Below are 19,852 nucleotides of genomic sequence, written 5' to 3'. Positions count from 1 at the left end.
ATTGGTTCTTACATGGACAAAGACAACTGAATTCTCCCCTTCAAGGGTGCATATTGTATGCCATTTAATTTCTAAGTATTTTAATTCAATTCACTATAATTCATAATTTATTTTAAAACAAACAAGAACAAAAGTTAAAGGAAAAATTGAAATCGAGGCAATAATACATAAACTTCAACCAGCATTTCTAAATGGGAGCCACCATACTACTTCCACCATAACTCTGAGAAAAGGATAGAATTTTAGCAGTAGATGCATAGAAATAGCTGAGAACTTAATTACTTAAATACTTTAGTGTACATAAATGAGAAAGATTAAAGTTAAACATTAATTAAGCTAAAGCAGAAGAAATACCAGGGCCATTCAAGGGTCCTCGGGAGAAAAGCAGAACATACAGAGGGAAACCTTTTATTGGTTTCTTATTGTTACTTGTACCGAGGTACAGTGAAAAGCTTGTCTTACAAACCGATCGTACAGGTCAATTCATCACACAGTGCAGTTAGTACAGAGTGCATTGATGTAGTACAGGTAAAAACAATAACAGTACAAAGTGTCACAGCCACAGAGAAAGTGCAGTGCAATAAGGTGCAAGGTCACAACAAGGTAGATCGTGAGGTCATAGTCCATCTCATTATATAAGGGAACCGTTCAATAGTCTTATCACAGTGGGGTAGAAGCTGTCCTCAAGTCTGGTGGTATGTGCCCTCAGGCTCCTGTATCTTCTACCCGATGGAAGAGGAGAGAAGAGAGAATGTCCCGGGTGGGTGGGGTCTTTGATTATGCTGGCTGCTACACCAAGACAACGAGAGGTAAAGACAGAGTCCAAGGAGGGGAGGCTGGTGTCTGTGATGCACTGGGCTGTGTCCACAACTCTCTGCAGCTTCTTGCGGTCCTGGGCAGAGCAGTTGCCATACCAAGCCGTGATACATCCAGATAGGATGCTTTCTATGGTGCATCGGTAAAAGTTGGTGAGAGTCAAAGGGGACAAACCAAATTTCTTTAGCCTCCTGAGGAAGTAGAGGCGCTGGTGATTTGAACAGGATAGGCTGTTGGTGATGTTCACTCCCAGAAGCCTGAGGCTGTCAACCCTCTCAACCTCAGCATCATTGATGTAGACAGGTGCATGTACACTCCCACCTTTCCTTAAGTCAATGACCAGCTCTTTAGTTTTGTTGACATTGAGGGAAAGGTTGTTGTCATTACACCATTCCACTAAACTCTACATCTCCTTCCTGTACTCTGACTCATCACTGTTTGAGATACGGCCTACAACGGTGGTATCATCTGCAAATTTGTAGATGGAGTTAGAGCAGAATCTGGCCACACAGTCGTGAGTGTATAGGGAGTAGAGTAGAGAGATGAGGACACAGCCTTGTGGGGCACCAGTGTTGAGAATAATCGTGCCGAAGGTATTGCTGCCTATCCTCACTGATTGCGGTCTGTTGGTTAGAAAGTCAAGAACCCAGTTACAGAGGGAGGTGTTGAGTCCTAGGTCTCGGAGTTTGGTGACAAGCTTGCTTGGAATTATTGTATTGAAGGCACAGCTGTAGTCAATAAACAATAGTCTAATGTATGTGTCTTTACTGTCCAGATGCTCCAGAGCTGAGTGTAGGGCCAGGGAGATGGCATCCGCTGTAGACCTGTTTCGCCGATGTTTTAGGGTTCTATTCAAAACAGAGGATTGGGAGTGGCCACACAATATACATGTTCAAAAATCAAAAGAATATTAACCAGGATAATATTTTAAACATATAGTGTAAAAATTTTGGAACCTTTGGTTTGAAGCACCAACGTGGATTTCAAATTGGGCTCTATGAGTTTCAATTTGTATTATGGCGTCCAGAAGATTTCTTATAATTAATTTCCTGAATTATCCCTTTCCTTACTACAAACACAAGATTTCTCATTATTCAAACTTTTGGCACAAATCCCACCTTCAAGGAATTTTGAGGATGGCATTTTCTCATGAATGAATATCTGTCATATTTTATAACAATTTACGTCATTTTCAGAATCTATTCTATCAAGCCCTATGGCTTCTTCATTTTGTCAATAGTTAAAAGTTAATGGGACCTTCTGAAGATGAACTTTTGCAGATGCATTTCCAACTCTTGTAATCCTACTTTTGCATTCCTCTAAAAATTGGTGAACTATTCATCCACTCATTTCATAAGATATTTATTTATTAGTCACATGTACATCGAAACACAGTAAAATGCGTCTTGTTGTTACTGAGAATGTGCTGGGGACAGCCCATAAGTGTCGCCACTCTTCCGGCACCAACGTAGCATGCCCACAACTCCTAACCTGTACATCTTTGGAATGTGGGAGGAAACCGGAGCACCCAGAGGAAACTGACGCAGACATGGGGAGAACGTACAAACTCCTTACAGACAGCAGCGGGAATTGAACCCGGCTCGCTGGCGTTGTAATAAGTGTAACACTAACCACTACACTACCCTCTTTATAATTCTTTTTTAACCTTGATCCACATGCTTTAAGAATACCACTTAAAATGTTAAACTTCTTTCGCTATGCAATAAAGTATACTCTTTACTTATTCATAACACCTTTCCAAAATATTCTGAATTAAGCTTTCAATCTTATTAAAAGATCAATTTTCATGAAAATATACAAAAGATAAATGCGTTTGTTATGTTACTTTACCTGAAAATGTTCTTTAATGACATAAGCATTTGCAATTTTTGCCTTGATGCCCTCATAGTCTCCAACATCACTGATACATATCGCATACCACTGTACAAGAATTTAAGAAAGTATTAAGATAATATACGGTAAAAAAAAAATTGAAAAAGCATACAATAAAATGAAGTATTACCTTATGAGCTGCAAAGCTCAATTCGTTTTCTTCCAGTGCCTTTTCAGCAAACTCCAAGGCTTCGTAAGTTAGTTGCCGCTTCTTTTCCAGAGTAGTGCTTTTTAATTGAGCCAAGTCACGTGATGCTCGAGCCAGGCGCCACAGAAGCTCGCCATTTGTACTAGATGAAACACGGAATGCATATTAGCTATTGTAAACTTTAGTATTACATTCCAAACGATGGTGAAACCATCACCATTCACTATCATTACAGCACACAACTTCAGGGTTTCTGCACATCAGTAATTTAACACAGAAACTCCCAAGGTGCTGTCAATGATAAAGCCTTCCTCCATAGGCTGTTCCGTTTGCAGCCTTCTGCTTTGAAATCAGGGAAATCACTTGTTACAAACTGAAGATAGTTACAAAGCCAAATTTCAGCAAATACATTAGTAATAAAACTTAATCAGGCATTTACAAAGATTAGCAGCCAAATTGTTTTTTTTTTCTGTAATTGCAGAATAAATTATGTATTGTCATGTCATAATGCACAGATAGCTTCCAATTGTACATGAAAGCTACAGTTAATGTACAATTAATAAAAGTGTCTGTCTTTGAACCAGCAATTGTTTAGCCAGGTTCCATTTCAGATCCTGATACTGCTCATTATTATATTTTTTCCCTCACCATAGACATGTCACTATAAAATCATGTATCAATGTCACTCATGAAAGCTTTAACCATTCTCTCCTTCCAGAATGAATTTTACTTGGTACTTTGCTAGCACTCCCTGGGATAGAAATATATCCTCAGCTGCATGTGCTAACACACAATATTATATGAAAGCTTTCCAAAATCCAATTATAATGACTTCTTTAGAAGATGTTTAGCACATGACCAAAGATGAATTTCTACTCCATCACAAAAAGGTACTTCATGCGTCAAAAGCATTCACTCTGCTGTACCAATATCAAAATATTTCTTCCTCCAACAACTCACCACCACTGTGCAACATGTAAGCAGCTTGGTTTGAAGTTAATGCTTGCTTGAGAGTACTAACATTTCATTCAAGACAAACATCATTGGTGCAAATAAAACATGTACAGTAAGCAACTCCCATTTGTACTTCAGTAAAATTCAGACTATTTATGGGACTGAGGTTCAAGTTCCCCCTTTAACAAACCATTCTGCATGCCAATACTGAGTGCAGATAATCTACAAAATACATAAATATTCTCAATATAATCTGGGTATTATACCTGTTCTTGTGTTCAATAAGAAGGTGATAAAGCTTAGTCACCTCTCCAGTGCCATAAAGGTAGTCAGCCTGGTCTATAATTTCTTCCACTGGAAATGCAAAAAAAAGCAAGTTGGAATAATAAACTAAAATCATAAAATATTGCCATACATTTATTTGTAAGAATTAAAAAGTATAGATTTCTTCTTGAATGATCATTGCAGATATAAATTGTAATCCACAATTCATTGTAGATATGAATTATGGATCAACATCCAGTTTCCATACAGCTGCAACTATGAATGAAAAAAGTATCAATTACAAGAAGTTAATAAATCAGGTTGGTTTCTAATATGATCAAGACCAATTAATATTCAACAACTGAATTATTTGGACTTTTTTTATATCGATAGTATTATGGAAATTGCATTCCAAAATAAATACTTTCATCAAGACAAGTTTATTTTTGACCCTACTGAATAAATCCAATGCTCTCAATTATTGCTAGATCAGCCTAATCTCAACATCAGAAAACCAAAACAAGTAGTCAATAATTCCATCAAGCAACACCAATAACCTGCTCAACGATGCTTAGTTTGGGTTCTGCTGGAACTACTCTGCTTCTGATTTCATTAGAGCCTTGGTTCGACCAAAACCTAGCTGACTTCCAGACTTGGGAAAGAATGACATCAAGATGGCGTCTTGTTGAATATAACACAAAGCAGTACAAGCAACCCCATGTTCTGGCCGCTTTGGTTATGGAAATTCATCCTTAAAGAAGTTACAAATCACTAGTACTAGTTTTATAACTCAGAAATATCTTACCTGTAATTGATATACATTTAAAAGTGTACAGAGTCATACAGCACGGAAACAGGCCCCTCAGCCCGATTGGTTCATGCCATGATTCCCATCTAAGCTAATCACATTTGCCTGTGTTTGACCCATATCCCTCTAAAAAAACTTTCCCATCCATGTACCCGTCCAAGTGCCTTTTAAATGTTATTTATGTATCTGCCTCAACCACTTCCTCTGGCAGCTCATTCCACATATTGACCACCCTCTGGGTAATAAAGTTGCCCCTCAGGTTCTTATTAAATCTCTCGCCTCTCACCTTAAACCTATGCCCTCTTAGTTCTTGATTCCCCAACCCTGGGAAGAGGACTCCATTATGTGCATGCCTCCATTCAAACAGAAGGCTGGAAGGTGATATACATCTGCAGTCACTTGTGTCTCCAAACACAGCTGCTGGCCACTTTATGGAAACTTGTGATATGGATGGTTTTCTAGGAATGTGGAGATACAAGAGAAACTGAAATCCATGGGAATCAAAGAGTGGAGATACTTGTGTTTGTTAAGAGGTCAATTATCTCAGCTGCAGGACATTGCTACAGGAATTCCCAAGGACAGAGCTCCAGCTCCATAAATCTTCAGATAATCTCCCTTCGTAAGAGGGGCTCTTCATTAGTAACTTCACATTGTTCACCTTGATTTACAAGTCCTCTTACAAATGAAGCACCTCTGTTGCAAGACCTGGATAATGTCCAAGCAAACTTCATGCCACACAAACGTCGGGCAATGGCATCCTCCAACAAGACAGAATGTAACCATCCCAGCTAAACATTCATTGGCATTACCTTTACTAAGTCCCAAGTTTAAACAATGGAAAATTACGAACAGACAGGATATTCATAAATTTATCCTTTCTCCTAGAGTAGTGAGCCTCTAGAGTGCATTAGTGACTGCTGTTGTGGTGCTGGCTCTGGGATAGCCTTCAGTATGGAGCTGTACCAGTTCTCAACAGGGGCAGAGTTTGCATTACACAGAAAATATGTGAGTTTACAGCCATCATAAGGTCAGTGATCTCTTGGAGAGGTTTTGATCATCTGAGGGGTTCAGTGAAGCATTTTCCACAGTATTTATGTCCTATTGGCTCTGGATTTATTTTGCCTCTTACACTAGACTACATGGCTAGAGAGCTGGCAGAAGAGTGAAGGGTGGTAGTACGGGTGGGTGAGGAATACAGAGGATGTGCAGAGTCACAACAACTAGTCATGGTATGCGAGGGAGACACAGTGGGCAACCGATCTTTTTCTGGTCCATGTTTTCATTTGTTCAAACAAGCTGAACAAAAAAGATTGCATCAATGTAGCTTAAGACAAAGTGCAGCATCTACAGGTCTTACCATATTTAAAGATTTGACCAATATCTCGCCAATTTCTCCAAAGTTCTGACTGCAATACCTGCTGTTTCAATCTAAAGCATAAAGGTTTACATTAGATGGCTGCTTCTAAGTTTTGAAGGATTTTGATGGAGCAAACAAAAAGAGTAATTATTTCCACCTGCAGGAGAGGCAGAGGCAGAAACCAAAACACAAAAATTTAATGTAAATGGCAAAAGCAGAGGGAAGGTGAGTTTTTTTTACACTAAGTGCTGCTGTAATAAAGAGTAGGGGAAGCAGATTCAGTAGCAAAAATGCAGATTAGTTGAAAAGAAAGGTTTTCAAAGTTATGGTTAGAGAACAGGGGGAGTGAGACTGACAAGAAAGAAGCAGCACAGACATGATGAGCCGAGTCATCCCCTATATCATTCCATGAAAAAGACAACAGTCTACTGGTCCACTAGAAATTTCCCCACTCTGCTTCTACCAATTCGTCATGTTTCACACAATGTCATTATGAACTCATACTTGTAGATACTGATACTGTCAGTGATGTGGAAGCAAACAATGGGCACATTGCCTGCTCCTTGGTATCACAGGTCTTCATATATTTTCCTGCACTATAAACCAAGGAACTTGTTGGCACCTCTAAAATTGGCACATAGTGCTTTTTTATTTTAAAATAGAATGGTGAGAGTGTCAAACTCGTTACTACTTGGAGCAGCAGGGTCAGACAGAATAGTTGTACAAATCCATTAAGGAAAAAAAAGTAAAAGTTTATGTTAATATGCTTAGATTAAGTATACAGGGGCTAATAGGGTAGGATGTTCATATGCAGAATAACCATTCAGCCAAAAGGCACTAAAGGTTGCCATGTAATTTTATGCCATATTGTTAGTCATTATGGTTAATGGTTTGGAAATTTCAGTTTCTCAACAACTGATTCACAATGCTCTTTATCTAGTGTGTTCAAAAGAATCAGGGAATACAGTAATAAAACCTCTTTATTACAGTCTGAGACCATACTTTTCTTGATCAGTCAAAAATGGATCAGGTTAACCTATTCAATGCATAAAATCATTGGACCAAATGTTAAGCCGTAATATGAGACAAATGGTTATGATAAGATTCACTTCGATCAATCAATACGACTTATCTTTGCTTAAAATGAAAACACTATCCAACTTGAGTGGGTCATTTTACTCATGGTAAATTGAGTACGAATTCTGCTACCTGCCTTTCTAATCCGTCTTTTCTAAATTCCTCCCCTCTGTTGCTTGTGTGAAAAAGCTAGACTAACTCATAGCTTTCCAACTATGCTTTACTTTGTAACAGAAAAAGACAAAATAAAAAATCCAACTCAGTGACTGTGAATTATATATCAATAAAGGGGACAAACTGTTGAATGGTTCAATATTAATGTGGGAAAATGCACAAAAATTCATAATTGCATCATGATGATTCAGAGTTTATGGGACAATCCCCACTCACTTGCTTAGAAAAGGAGCAGAACAAACTAACATTAGTCCACAAAAAGGCAGATGTGATTAGCTTGGATTGGTATCATGGTCAGCACAGACATCGTGGGCCGAAGGGCCTGTTCCTGAGCTGTACTGTTTCACGTTCTAGTCAACTTGATTCCCTAATATTTCCCACAACTCTAAAAAAAAATTCCCCATTTGTTGAAAAACCTGATGGTAGTTTGTACAATTGTTTCCAATCAATAGATGGAAAATTTTCAGTGATTTCACAGTTGTACAAAGTCCTCAAAGAGGAATATTTATCTACGCAAAGTAAAGTTTTCACAATTGCATATTAACCAATATGGACCTGGTTAAAAACAAATTTTGTTCAACCAACCTGCTTGAGTTCTTTGATGAAGGCATAAATAATGGTAATGTGGCTTTGTTGTGCATTTTGTCTGGGGACTGGTAAAATACAAGTCAGAGATCTTAATTCCCCATGGTGTAAAGACAATTATATGAGTCACTAGGATATAAAGTTGTCTAAGGAACTGAGAAAAGTATTGGAGGCAAGTATATCATTATCTTCCTCTGTGTTTTGGGACCATTGTTCTTTGTGAAATATATTAATGAGCTAAACATGGCTATAAGGAATATAATTCCGAAGTTTGCACATGAAACAAATCTTGGAAATGCAGTAAAAGTAAAAATGGTTATGACTCACTTCAGGAGTAGACAAGTGAAATGGGCAGTGCCAAGACAAGTGAAATTTAAAACAAGGAGGAGTAAAAAGTGATTAATTTTGATCGAAATAATGAGAAGGAAAATAAACTACATGGTCCCATTTTAATAGAGACACAGAGATGAGATTATAGGCGAAAATTTGTGATACGAGAAGTAGAAAGCAGAATGCAAAACCCTCTGACATTAGATAACTGCGAGACATAATATTTCGCAAGTTGGGCTGTATGCATCTTAAAATGTATCAATGAAAGATAAATAGCTTGCATCATATTTTTTAAAACTCTCTCATGCACTGCCAGTTGCTCTTAAACTGTTTGCTATGCCGCATCAGAGAGCAGTTAAAAGTCAACATTCTTCTAGGCAGTCCCTCAACATTGAGGATGACTTGTTTCCGTTCTAAGGTGGCTGGTGATGCCTATGTGGTAACCGCAGTTTGTGAGGTGCTGCGTTCCCTCTGTTGCTTGTGCAAGGCTTCTTTGCATGGATACAAAGTTCTTAACAGCATCTCAGATGCTTCTTCTCTACCTTGAGCAGTCATGAGCTAGAGATTCCCAGGAATGAGTGGGGATGTTGCATTTTCTCATGGAGGCTTTGAGCAAACCCTTGAATCTATTCCTCTGTCCAGCTGGCAATTTCTTCCAGTGATACAGTGTCTGTTTCAGGGAGTGTGATGTCAAGTATGTGACCAATGTGTTCAGCCAAACTTGGATGACTGAATGTGACTAAGGCCTCAGTGCTAGGGCTCCTGGCCTAGGAGTGTATGCTCATCATTTCCGTGAATCTGGAGGATTTTAAAGAGATAGTGTTGATGTTAACGCCCATTATCTTAAGGTGCCTGCAGTAGGGAGTCCGGATCTCAGGGCAGGAATCACCACTGCTGGGAGACTGCGTGTTTTGTGTTAGGTCTGAGGTCTTGACCTTCAAATACACTTTTCCTCAATCAGCCAAAGGCTGTGATGGCACCTTGAGAGAGGTGGTGAATTTCAGCATTGATGTCTGGCTTCTTAGATAAAGAAAGTGGTCCATGTTTTGCAGGGCCTTGCCATGAACCTTTATTGTCTGAGGACATAGCACCCCTGTTTTGCTGATGTTGAGTGTAAAGCCCATTTTCTCAGTGATGATGGCTTGAATTTCAGCTTCTGAACTTGAATTAACTACATTATTGTGGACTGGAGTCATGTATACCCCATACTGAACAGATTTCCTTCCATAAAGTAAATCAGTTAACTAGATATTTTTTTTACAACAATCTGATGTTTTCATGGGAATCATTACTTTTTATTCTAGATTATCAACTGAATCCAGAACTGCTAATGTAGAACTTGATTTCATGCTCTGGATCATGCATCCAGGCCTCTGATTTATGGATCCAGTACATAACCGTTATGCTACTGAACCACCATTACCCTACTATACCTGTAGAATTCTTCAACTTGTAAATCTGCAGACATTTCACTAAGAAAATTGTAATGCAAACCTTCAGATAAGGCAGGTTTACCTGTTTGATTAGCATAAACTAATAATGATCCTGGAATGTTTCTGTAAGTCTTATAACCCAGGAAGGTCAATAACGTCAGAGTGAGTCCTCTTCCTAAATTTAAAGCACTCTCCAAAACCTAGGCAGAAGAAAAAAAGTCATGGATTTACTAAATAAAATCCCAGACTCAAAATAAATATTTTAAAGTGTTACTTTCTTTCCCTATGTTTTAATAGGATACTTCATTAAGAGAAGAATTTTATAGGCCACTGCTGTTAAATAATCTTTTTCCTGGTTACTGAGTGCATCAGAACAACCAAAGATAACTTTGTTCATCCGGGTAAAATATGGCCCAAGCCACGCAAGAAAATAAGTGTAGGCCCCTCAAGCCCAACCTTCCATTCAATACGATCATGGCTGATCTGCTCTCGGCCTCAAACTCTTCCTTTGTCCAAGTTGCCCATAATCCTCAATTCCACAATCTTTCAATAATTAATTTTTCTTCTCCTTCAGTGATCTGGTCTCCACAATCTTCAGGGACAGAAAATTACAGAGATTCACCACTCTCTGCAAGAAGTTCATCACCCTCTATATAGTGTTTCCTCTCAGTGCTTTGCCAATTGTGAAAGACTTGGTGTGAACAACCACGAGAAGAAACCAACTATCAACTGTTAAGAGCAAATGATGAATTGATCAGGTGGTGTAAACATTAATTTAATTGATACTTCTCTCTCTTCCCCTGTGAGTTCATTTCACTTACAGGTGGATAGGGTAGTTAAGAAAGCTTATGGGATGTTAGCTTTCATAAGTCGTGGGATCAAGTTTAAGAGCCGTGAGGCAATGATGCAGCTCTACAAAACTCTGGTTACGAGTACTGTGTCCAGTTCTGGTCGCCTCATTATAGGAAGGACGTGGAGGCGTTGGAAAGGGTGCAGAGGAGATTTACCAGGATGCTGCCTGGTTTGGAGAGTATGGATTATGAGGAGAGACGAAGGGAGCTAGGGCTTTACTCTTTGGAGAGAAGGAGGATGAGGGGAGACATGATAGAGGTATACAAAATATTAAGAGGAATAGATAGAGTAGACAGCCAGCGCCTCTTTCCCAGGGCACCAATGCTCAATACAAGAAGGCATGGCTTTAAAGTAATGGGTGGGAAGTTCAAGAGAGATATCAGAGGGAGGTTTTTTACCCAGAGAGTGGTTGGTGCATGGAATGCACTGCCTGGGATCGTGGTGGAGGCACGTACATTGGTCAAATTCAAAAGATTGTTAGATAAGCATATAGAGGAATTTAAAATAGGGGGATATGTGGGAGGAAGGGGTTAGATAGTCCTAGGCGTGGTTTAAAGGTCGGCACAACATGGTGGGCCGAAGGGCCTGTATTGTGCTGTATTGTTCTATGGTACATCATTGACTCCCAGTTCTGATCTCTGTTTGTACTGCATTATTCTTAAATTTGAATTATAAAGGATAATCACCTTTTAAATCAGGAGTTAAAATTGAAATGCTACTCTGAGTAGAAGCAAGTGATCTAAACTATTCTGCATCGTACCAAGTAACTGACATCAATGAAACACATCTTTTTCTTGTCACTGGCAGGGTTCTCATTTATGCCCACGAGGATGATTGCCCTCAAGAAGGTGGTGACGAACCACCTTGAAACACTGCAGTCCTTCTAATGAAGGTACCACCATAATACTGCTGGAATAGGAAATACCAGGATTTAGGAATGGTGATACATTTCCAAGCCAGAATTTTGTGCAGTTTGGAGAGGACTCTTCAGACGGTGTTGTTCCCATGCACCTGCTGCCTTTATCATTCTTTTTGGTAGGGATTACTGGTATAGAAAGTTCAGTCAGAGTAGCCTGTGCAAATAAATGCAGTGCATTTTTGAAGATGGTACCCTCTGCATTCATGTTGTGCCAGTGGGGGAGGGAATAAATGTTGAGGGTGTAAACAGGGTGCCAAACAAGTGGGTTGCTTTATTCAGGATGATCAAAAAGATAAAAGAAACTTGCAGATGCTCAAAATATGAAATAAAGACAGAAAATGCTGTAAATACTCAGCAATTTAGGCAGCGTCAGTGGAGAGAGAAAAGCAGAGTTAACATTTCAATGACCTTTCATCACAACCAGGAAAAGTTAGAAGTTGCAGAAAAGGAGGAAGAGGTAGAGAGAACAAAGGGAATGTCTGTGATAAGTTGGACTTGCTGTAGACAATCCGGGATGCAGAAAATGTAGCAGATTGTATGCATAGTGAGTTGGTGGAAACCAACAAGTTGGGTGACCACCAGTAAGGGAAGCAAGGTAGGCAGGTAGCACAGGAGTCCTGTTGTCCTTCCCTTCTCAAAGATGTTTACTATTTTGGTTATTTCGGCTGGGGGGGAGGGGGGCGCAGGTGGGGAGGCCATTCAGAGGATAGCAACAGCAACAGCCAAGTTTGTGACACTACAGTTGGCTCTGATGCACAGCAAGGGAGGGAAAAGTCCAAGCAAGTGCTAGTGGTAGGGGACTCGTTAGTGAGGGGAACAGACAGACATTTCTGAGGCCAGAATGATCTGTTCTCTCCCGTGCCAGGGTCAGGGATGGCTTGGATCAAGTATAGAACACTCTGAAGGGGCAGACAGAACAGCCAGAGATCATAGTACACACTGGTACTAACAACATTGGTAAAAAGAAGGATGAGGTCCTAAAGAGTTAAGCAGGTAGTAAAAAAGCAGGATTTATAGGATCATTATCTCAGGATTACTCCATGTGCCACATGCTGGTGAGGTAAACATAGGAGGGAAGGTCAGACGAATGTGCAGCTTAATGTTCCAGGGTATAGAAGTTTCAGGCATGACAGAAGGAGTGCGAAAGAGGTGAGGAATTCTCACTGCTGATTAGGGAGAGCAACGCAGCAGTTTGCAGAGAAGATATCCTGGAAGGATCATCCAATGAGGCCATATGGGTACAATTTAGAAATAAGAGAGGAGCGATCACTTTGCTAGAGTTATACTAAAGGTCTCCCAAGTCAGTGGGAATTAGAAGAACAGATATGCAAGCAAATAGTGGAAAGTGTGAAAGCAAAGGCATTATAGTACTCAGAGATTCTAACTTTCCTAATATTAACTGAAATTACCTTTGGTGTAAGGGACTTAGATTGGCTAGAATTTGTTAAGGGCAGGTAGATAGGGTGGTGAAGGAGGCATGTGGCATACTTGCCTTCATAGTTTGGGGCATAGAAGTTGCGATCTTACTTGAACTTTACAAAACACTGGTTAGACTGCAATTGGACTACTGTGTACAGTTCTGGTCATGTTATAGTTAGGATGTGCTGGAAAGAGTGCAGAGGAGATTCACTGGGATATGGTCTGGATTGGGGTATTTTAGTTATGAGAAGTGATTGGATAGGCTGGGCTGGTTTTCCCTGGAGCAAAGGAAGCTCAGTGGTGACTAGACGGAAGTATATAACATTATGAGAAGCACAGACAGGATAGATAGTCAAAATCTTTTTCCATTGGTAGACAAATCAAAAACAAGAGGACGTAATTTTAGTCTGAGTGGTAGGAATTTTAAAGGTGATCTTAGGAGTCAGGTTTTTTTTTTCCCCACACATCGAGTGGTTGATATCTGGAGCTCACGGCCAGAGATGGCGGTGGAATCGAATACAATTACTATGTTTAAGGCATTTATACGGACACTTAAACAGACAAGGTGTAGAAGGATACGGTCCTAATGTGGACGAATGGGATTGGTGTAGATGGGCAAATTGGTCAGCATGGATATGGTGGGCTGAAGGGCCCATTTCTGTGCTGTACAAGCCTACAATTCTATAATCATTACCTAACACTTGTAGTTATTGTGGATAGTTACTTAATGAATTTATTATCTGAGAATCACATGATAAAACTGATGTACAGAGGGATCTTGGGGTCCAAGTCCATAGCTCACTGAAAGTGGCCATGCAAGTCAATAGGATGGTAAAGAAGTAAAGAAAGCATATGGCATGCTGGGCTTCATCGATTGGGGCATTGAGTATAGGAGTAAGGAAGTCACGTTGCAGCTATAGAAAATTTTAGTTAGGCCGCATTTGGTGTATTGTATGCAATACAGTGTTAGTTACCTGGAACATGCTGTCAGGAGAGATGGTAGTAGCAGATATGATGGCAAAATTTAGAAGGCATTTAGACAGACACATAAACAGGCAGGGAATAGAGAGACATAGGTCAGGTGCAGGCAGATGGGATTAATTAAATTTGTATGATATCAGCATGGACATGGTAAACTGAAGGGCCTATTCCTTTGTTCTATGAAACCAAACATAAAAGTGAAACCAAACAAGGGCAGTCTCACAAGACAGATAACCAGCAAAGCAATGAAAGAGATCAAGATCGATTACATCAAGGACTGCAGAGACGTCACAATGATGAGAAGCAAAAATACAGAGTTACATAAGACAAAGACACGTAACCAATTAAGACTGCAAATTGGTAGGAGCAGAAATTTGATTAGTGAAATAAAAACTTGATATAGTGAGTTTCTTTTGTTAAAAAGAAAACATGGATATAGTATGGGACTTTTCAAGAACTGGCAGTGAAAAATTTGGGCCTTATCCAAGATTGTCACCTCAAAGATTACCCTGGAATTAAAGATTAATCAGCAACCATTATTTTGTATCTCTAGTCTAGTCAACCAGATTTTTCTCTCTACTCCAAAGGAGTTCTAATTAGTACATTAATTCTTAGCATTGTAGCATGTTCATAGTAGTTATAATGTCCTCTGTACATTCTTTCAAGTTGAAATTCACATCTTGATATGAACCTGGAAGAAAAGTTTTTCCTGCACATGCCTTACATTAATATATTAAATATAATCTTGGAGCAGAGGGGAAAGTCCTTTTGACAGGAAGTCATGTGCTGAAATGTGCAAGAACCACAAACAAGGAAAAACAATCCAAAGGAGATTCACCGGTTAATTCCTGCATTGAAAAAGTTGTCCTATTAAGAGAGGCTCGACAGTTCAGTCTATATTCCCCTAAGTTTACAAGCATGAGGGGTGACCATATTCAAACATGGAAGATCCTAAGAGGGTTTGAAAGTGTAGACGTTGAGATGTTTTCACTAGTCAGAGAGACACAGACAAGGGGACATAGTTATAAAATATAAGGTCCAGTCATTCAAAAGTGAGGCGCACGGAAATTTCTTCTCTCAGAGGGTAGTGAATCTCTGGAATTCTCTGCCCCAAAGGGTGGTGGAGGCCAGATCATGAGATATAGTTAAGGTGGAGATAGATAAATATTTGAAAGACCAAGGAATTGAGGGCATGGGGTATTGGCACTGGAAAGGAATTGAGATCAGCCTTGCTCATACTGGCTGGAGGGGCAGGTTTGAGGGGCCGAGTGACCTGCTCCTACTGTGCAAAGGTTGATCCCTGAGCCCCAACCCGGGAACCTGCAGCGGGGCCGCCCTGAAGCCATTGACCAGAGACCGGTCCGCGCCTGCGCATTCACCCGCCTTCGGGAATTCCTGGGTCGGCTAAAACACTCCCATACCAGCACTTACCTGTGCGTTTAACTTGAACCCAGCGCAGTCAGAAAACCTTACTCTCGAACTACAGCTTCGGCCGCTCCCTGCGGCTTTTAACACGAAACGGGTGAGAGCAGCCCGGCCCGCAACCGCCATCCTCCCCCTCCCCGCTCCGCAGCGCCGCCGCCCGGCCGTTCCCAGATTCACTCGCTTCGGAGGCTGCAGAGACGCCTACCGGTCGTTGTAAACACGTGCAGTACAGACTGAACTGAGACCTTTGGCTGAGAGGAATCAGTGCAAACGGAACTGAGACCTTTGGCTGAGAGGAACCAGTGCTGAGGGAAGCCAGGGATCTGTGAGAATCCATAATGTTATTATATTTCGTTACCACATAAAATCCAGGCAGCTATCAAATTCCATCTTCCCTGAGTATCCTACCAACCCACCTAGGAGTAATTTAAAGTAGACAATTAACCAGAATGTCTTTGGGATCTAGAAGGAAGCCAAAGCACTTGAGAGAAACCCACACTGTCACAGGGAGAGCATGAAAATTCCGTACAGAATTGCCCCAGAGGTCAAAGTTGAACCTGTGTTGCAGGAACTGTGAGGCAGCAGCTCTGTTGGTTGTGCCACTGTGCTGCCCTGCTTGCAGACTTGAGCCCAGGGATCTGGCTGAGAGTATCCAGTGCTGTGTTTTGATTGGGACTATCCAGTGCAGAATGAAATGTGGAATCTGGCTAAGAGTATTCAGCACAAACTGAGCCAGAGATATCTTTGATGGTATTGTCGATGTTTCAGGTCAAAACCCTGCAGCAGGACTGTCGACCCAAAAGGTCAACAATTCCTTTCCTCCCACAGATGCTGCTTGACCCGCTGAGTTCTTGCAGCAGATTTTTTGTTGCTCCAGATACCAGCATCTGCAGTCTCTTGTGTCTCCATTATCTTTGATGGTATCCAGTGGTGTATACTGAACACAAAGAGCTGACTGAAAGTTTCGTTCAATCTACATTAACAATCAAGTAGCATTTAACGCAGACTAAAATCACCTACATACACTATGCATAAGTTCCCAGACACCAAAGATTGTGTTAGTCAGAAAATACCTAAAAATTGGAGTGTAAACATCATCAACTGAATTTTCCCTCAGACACAGGAAAGGCAGAGAGAATCTGTGGGTAGTGACACATCCTGCAGTTACCCAGGGATTCATTTGTACCCATCAACTGCTATGCCTCTTTGCTCAGATACAACAGTGCAGACTTTCATTCAGACAAGCATGAATTCCCAGGTGGCAATCAAAACCTTATGACGAGAGTTGGATTGAACTTACTCAGGCTTATCAGTTGTAAGTAATGTTCAGTAATATAGAAAATATTATACACTTGCAAAAAATAATAACCTGATATACTTTTAATGCATGGGAATATAATTTAATAAGGAGAAATGTTATTAATTTATCATTCACACAGTATATGTTACATGAGGTGGCAATAAGCAAAGTGAACTGAATGCTGGATTTTATTGCCAATTAGATTGGATGTAATTCTCACAAATCAGAATGAAACTGCAGAAGAGTATGTTGAGACTGCATGCAGAGCATTTATACATTTCAGGTTGGCACTTTGTAAGGGACCATTAAAACCTTGAGGCAGTACAGGGAAGAGCATTATTTATACATACAGTATATATATGGTATTAAAAGAAAGAGATAAAGAATGAGATCTCCTTCTCCAATTTGAGCAGTTATCAAACTTCTTCAAGGAAGCTTTGAACACATCCTTGAATCTTTTTCTCCATCTACCTGGTAATCTCCTCCCACAACAGGGTTCAGAGTAGCGTGTCTGTTTTGGGAGTCTTGTTTCGGACAAGTGAGTGTGTGGCCAGTATTGGTATTGGTACAACATAGCTGACTGAATGTAACTAGGGCCTCAATGTTCAGGATGTTGATCTGGAACAGAATACAGACATTGATTCATTTATCTTTCCAATGAATTTTGGAGCATTGTTAGTATTTCTCCAGTGCCTTGAGATCAGGTCTCAGGAGCATACAGGAAACCATGAATTTTGTGATGTCTTGATCTTCAAATATGTTCTTTTTTCAACTGACCATAGGCTATACTGGTATTTCAAAGGCAATGGTGAACTTCATCATCGATGTCTGCCTTTGCTAACAAATGACTCGCAAGATGTGGGAAGTGGTCGAGAACTTACAGGGTCTTGCTATTTATTTCTTTGCTGGCTATATTTCTTCCACGACAGTTAACTTATATAATGCTGAAACCCTAGATATTTCCTCTTTATTTATGTTCATCTCATCCAACATTCTTCACTTGCCTTCCTTAACTAAAATATCTGCATCTTCCCTGTTCTTTCTGAAATTATACATCTCATGTCTGGTTAGGTCTAGAGGGATCTTTCTGTGAAAGTGGCAAGGATTGCAGTGGTTTATTGTGCATTACACAATCTTGTCTTGAGGGATGGAGTGACCCTCTCCTGATGAATGAGATTGCTGCACAAATAAATGTGGTGGATGATCCCAATAAGAATATTGTTGAAGCCATCCTTTGTGGAAGACCTGAGTAGCAGGCAGGTGCTACAGTAAGAGCAGCTGGAGAGCAATTGGCTCACACATTTAGACAGCAAGGATCACTCCATCTTGCTGCTTCCCCATCCCTCCACCATCTCAGGAAAGTTATTGAGATGGTTATTGGAAGAATTTCCATGAACAATTGTTGTACTTAATGCAAAACTTTGAATAAAAATCAAATTAACATATCAAAGCTACATATTAAACTGTAAATGCTTGTAACACTTATTAGGAATAGTGGGAAATAGCTTCAGACTCAAAATTAAGAACAAAATCCAGAAAATAAAATCAATACATACCACATCAGTAAATTAGCAGACATGCCTCCTCAAATACATGCCTCCTCAAATACATGCCTGATAGTCACTGTGAAAAGGTATCAGACAAGATGGAATCTGCAAGAGGGACTATCTTACTGCTTCCTAGCCCTTTACCTTCCCAGTGAGCTCAAGCCTCTCATTCCTGGAGCATGATCCTGTGACCATCATCAGGGAAATTGGAAAGGGGCATACAGTTACAGGTTACTGTTGGGGTTCTGATGCTACTCATGAGCCTGCATTCCATATTGGGAACCACAAGGTACAATTAAATTGCTGCCAAGTATATTGTATCTGTATCTTATGCATGCACTTCAAGGGTCAAGACTTAATGTTATACAATTTTTTTTAATGGTGTAGTTCATAATGGTGAAATGCTTAGTAAGGGATAGTGGGAGGGATGAGTGCTGAATAACATTCTTTGATTAATAAAGGGTAAACTATCCATAAAAGTTCAGCTAGTGACCAGCTGATTGCAAGAGTTATGTTGAAGTCCTTCACCTTCTATCTTTTGGCAGCAAGCAAATCAAGGTGCCTTTGAAACTCTACAATTACAATGGAAATGAAGTCCTTTTCCAAATTAGTATCATATGAGACTTGTATATTCCCGATTTTATAGGGACTGGGGCACTTCTACTGCAACCATTCTGTAGTCCTATGACCCTGACAAATCAAATTCTGTCCGATAATGAAAAAAAATCAAAGAAAAACTGCAGATGCTGAAAATTTTTAATGAAAACAGAAAATGTAGAAGCACTCAGCAGGTCAGGCAGCAACTGTGGAAGGAGAAATTAAGTTAACTTTGCAGGTCAATGATTTCTTTGGAATTTGGAGAGAAAACAATTACAGAGAAAACAATTGTTTTCAAATTACAAAGAGAGCAGTCGGATGGATAGGATAAAGCCAACATCACTGGTAAGCTGAGGCCATGGTTGCTGTGGGGATAAATTGTTAACTAGGTCACCTGATTGATGGGTTAATGTGGGCAGTTAGGCCATTGTAGGCATGAGAGAGGAGCTGGCCAAAATTGATTGGAAGAGGACCCTAGCAGGGATGACGCCGGAGTAGCAATGGCAGGAGTTTCTGGGAGTAACTCGGAAGACACAGGATCATTTCGTCCCAAAGAAGAAGAAGCATTCTGAAGGGATGATGACACAACCATGGCTGACAAGGGAAATCACAGCATAAAAGCAAAAGAGAGGGCATACAATACTGCAAAAATTAGCAGGAAGCTAAAGGATTGGGAAGCTTTTAAAAACCAACAGAAGGTAACTAAAAAAAGCAATGAGGGAAGAAAAGATGAAATATGAAGGTAACACAAGGGATTCTGCAGATGCTGGAATCTGGAGCAACACACACAAAAAGTGCTGGAGGAACTCAGCAGGTCAGGCAGCATATGAAAGTAAGCTGGCCAATAATATAAAAGAGGATACCAAAACTTTAAAGAATAAAAGAGAGGCCAGAGTAGACATTGGACCACTGGAAAATGATGCTGGAAAAGTAGTAATGGGGAACAAAGAAATGGCAGGCAAATTGAATAAAT

At 40.1% G+C, this 19,852-nt stretch overlaps 1 protein-coding gene across 2 annotated transcripts in view; it reads right to left on the bottom strand.

Moving 5' to 3' along the window:
* rmdn1 (regulator of microtubule dynamics 1) overlaps window positions 1-15,576 on the bottom strand; it is a 34,956-nt gene extending 19,380 nt beyond the window's left edge. For both annotated transcript variants that reach the window (XM_052023887.1, XM_052023889.1), the window contains exons 1-5: window positions 15,442-15,576; window positions 9,922-10,039; window positions 4,078-4,165; window positions 2,840-2,999; window positions 2,668-2,757 (exon numbers count right to left, since the gene is read on the bottom strand). In XM_052023887.1, the coding sequence (XP_051879847.1) occupies window positions 2,668-2,757; window positions 2,840-2,999; window positions 4,078-4,165; window positions 9,922-10,039; window positions 15,442-15,561 (576 nt within the window). In that variant the 5' untranslated portion in view covers window positions 15,562-15,576. The remainder of the gene's footprint in view (window positions 1-2,667; window positions 2,758-2,839; window positions 3,000-4,077; window positions 4,166-9,921; window positions 10,040-15,441) is intronic.
* Window positions 15,577-19,852: the final 4,276 nt, after the last annotated feature.

The sequence above is a fragment of the Pristis pectinata genome, chromosome 9, assembly GCF_009764475.1.
Source record: "Pristis pectinata isolate sPriPec2 chromosome 9, sPriPec2.1.pri, whole genome shotgun sequence".
Lineage (NCBI taxonomy): Eukaryota > Metazoa > Chordata > Chondrichthyes > Rhinopristiformes > Pristidae > Pristis > Pristis pectinata.
The sequence above is the reverse complement of the archived record's forward strand: the minus strand, read 5'-3'. Positions and strand labels throughout refer to the sequence as shown.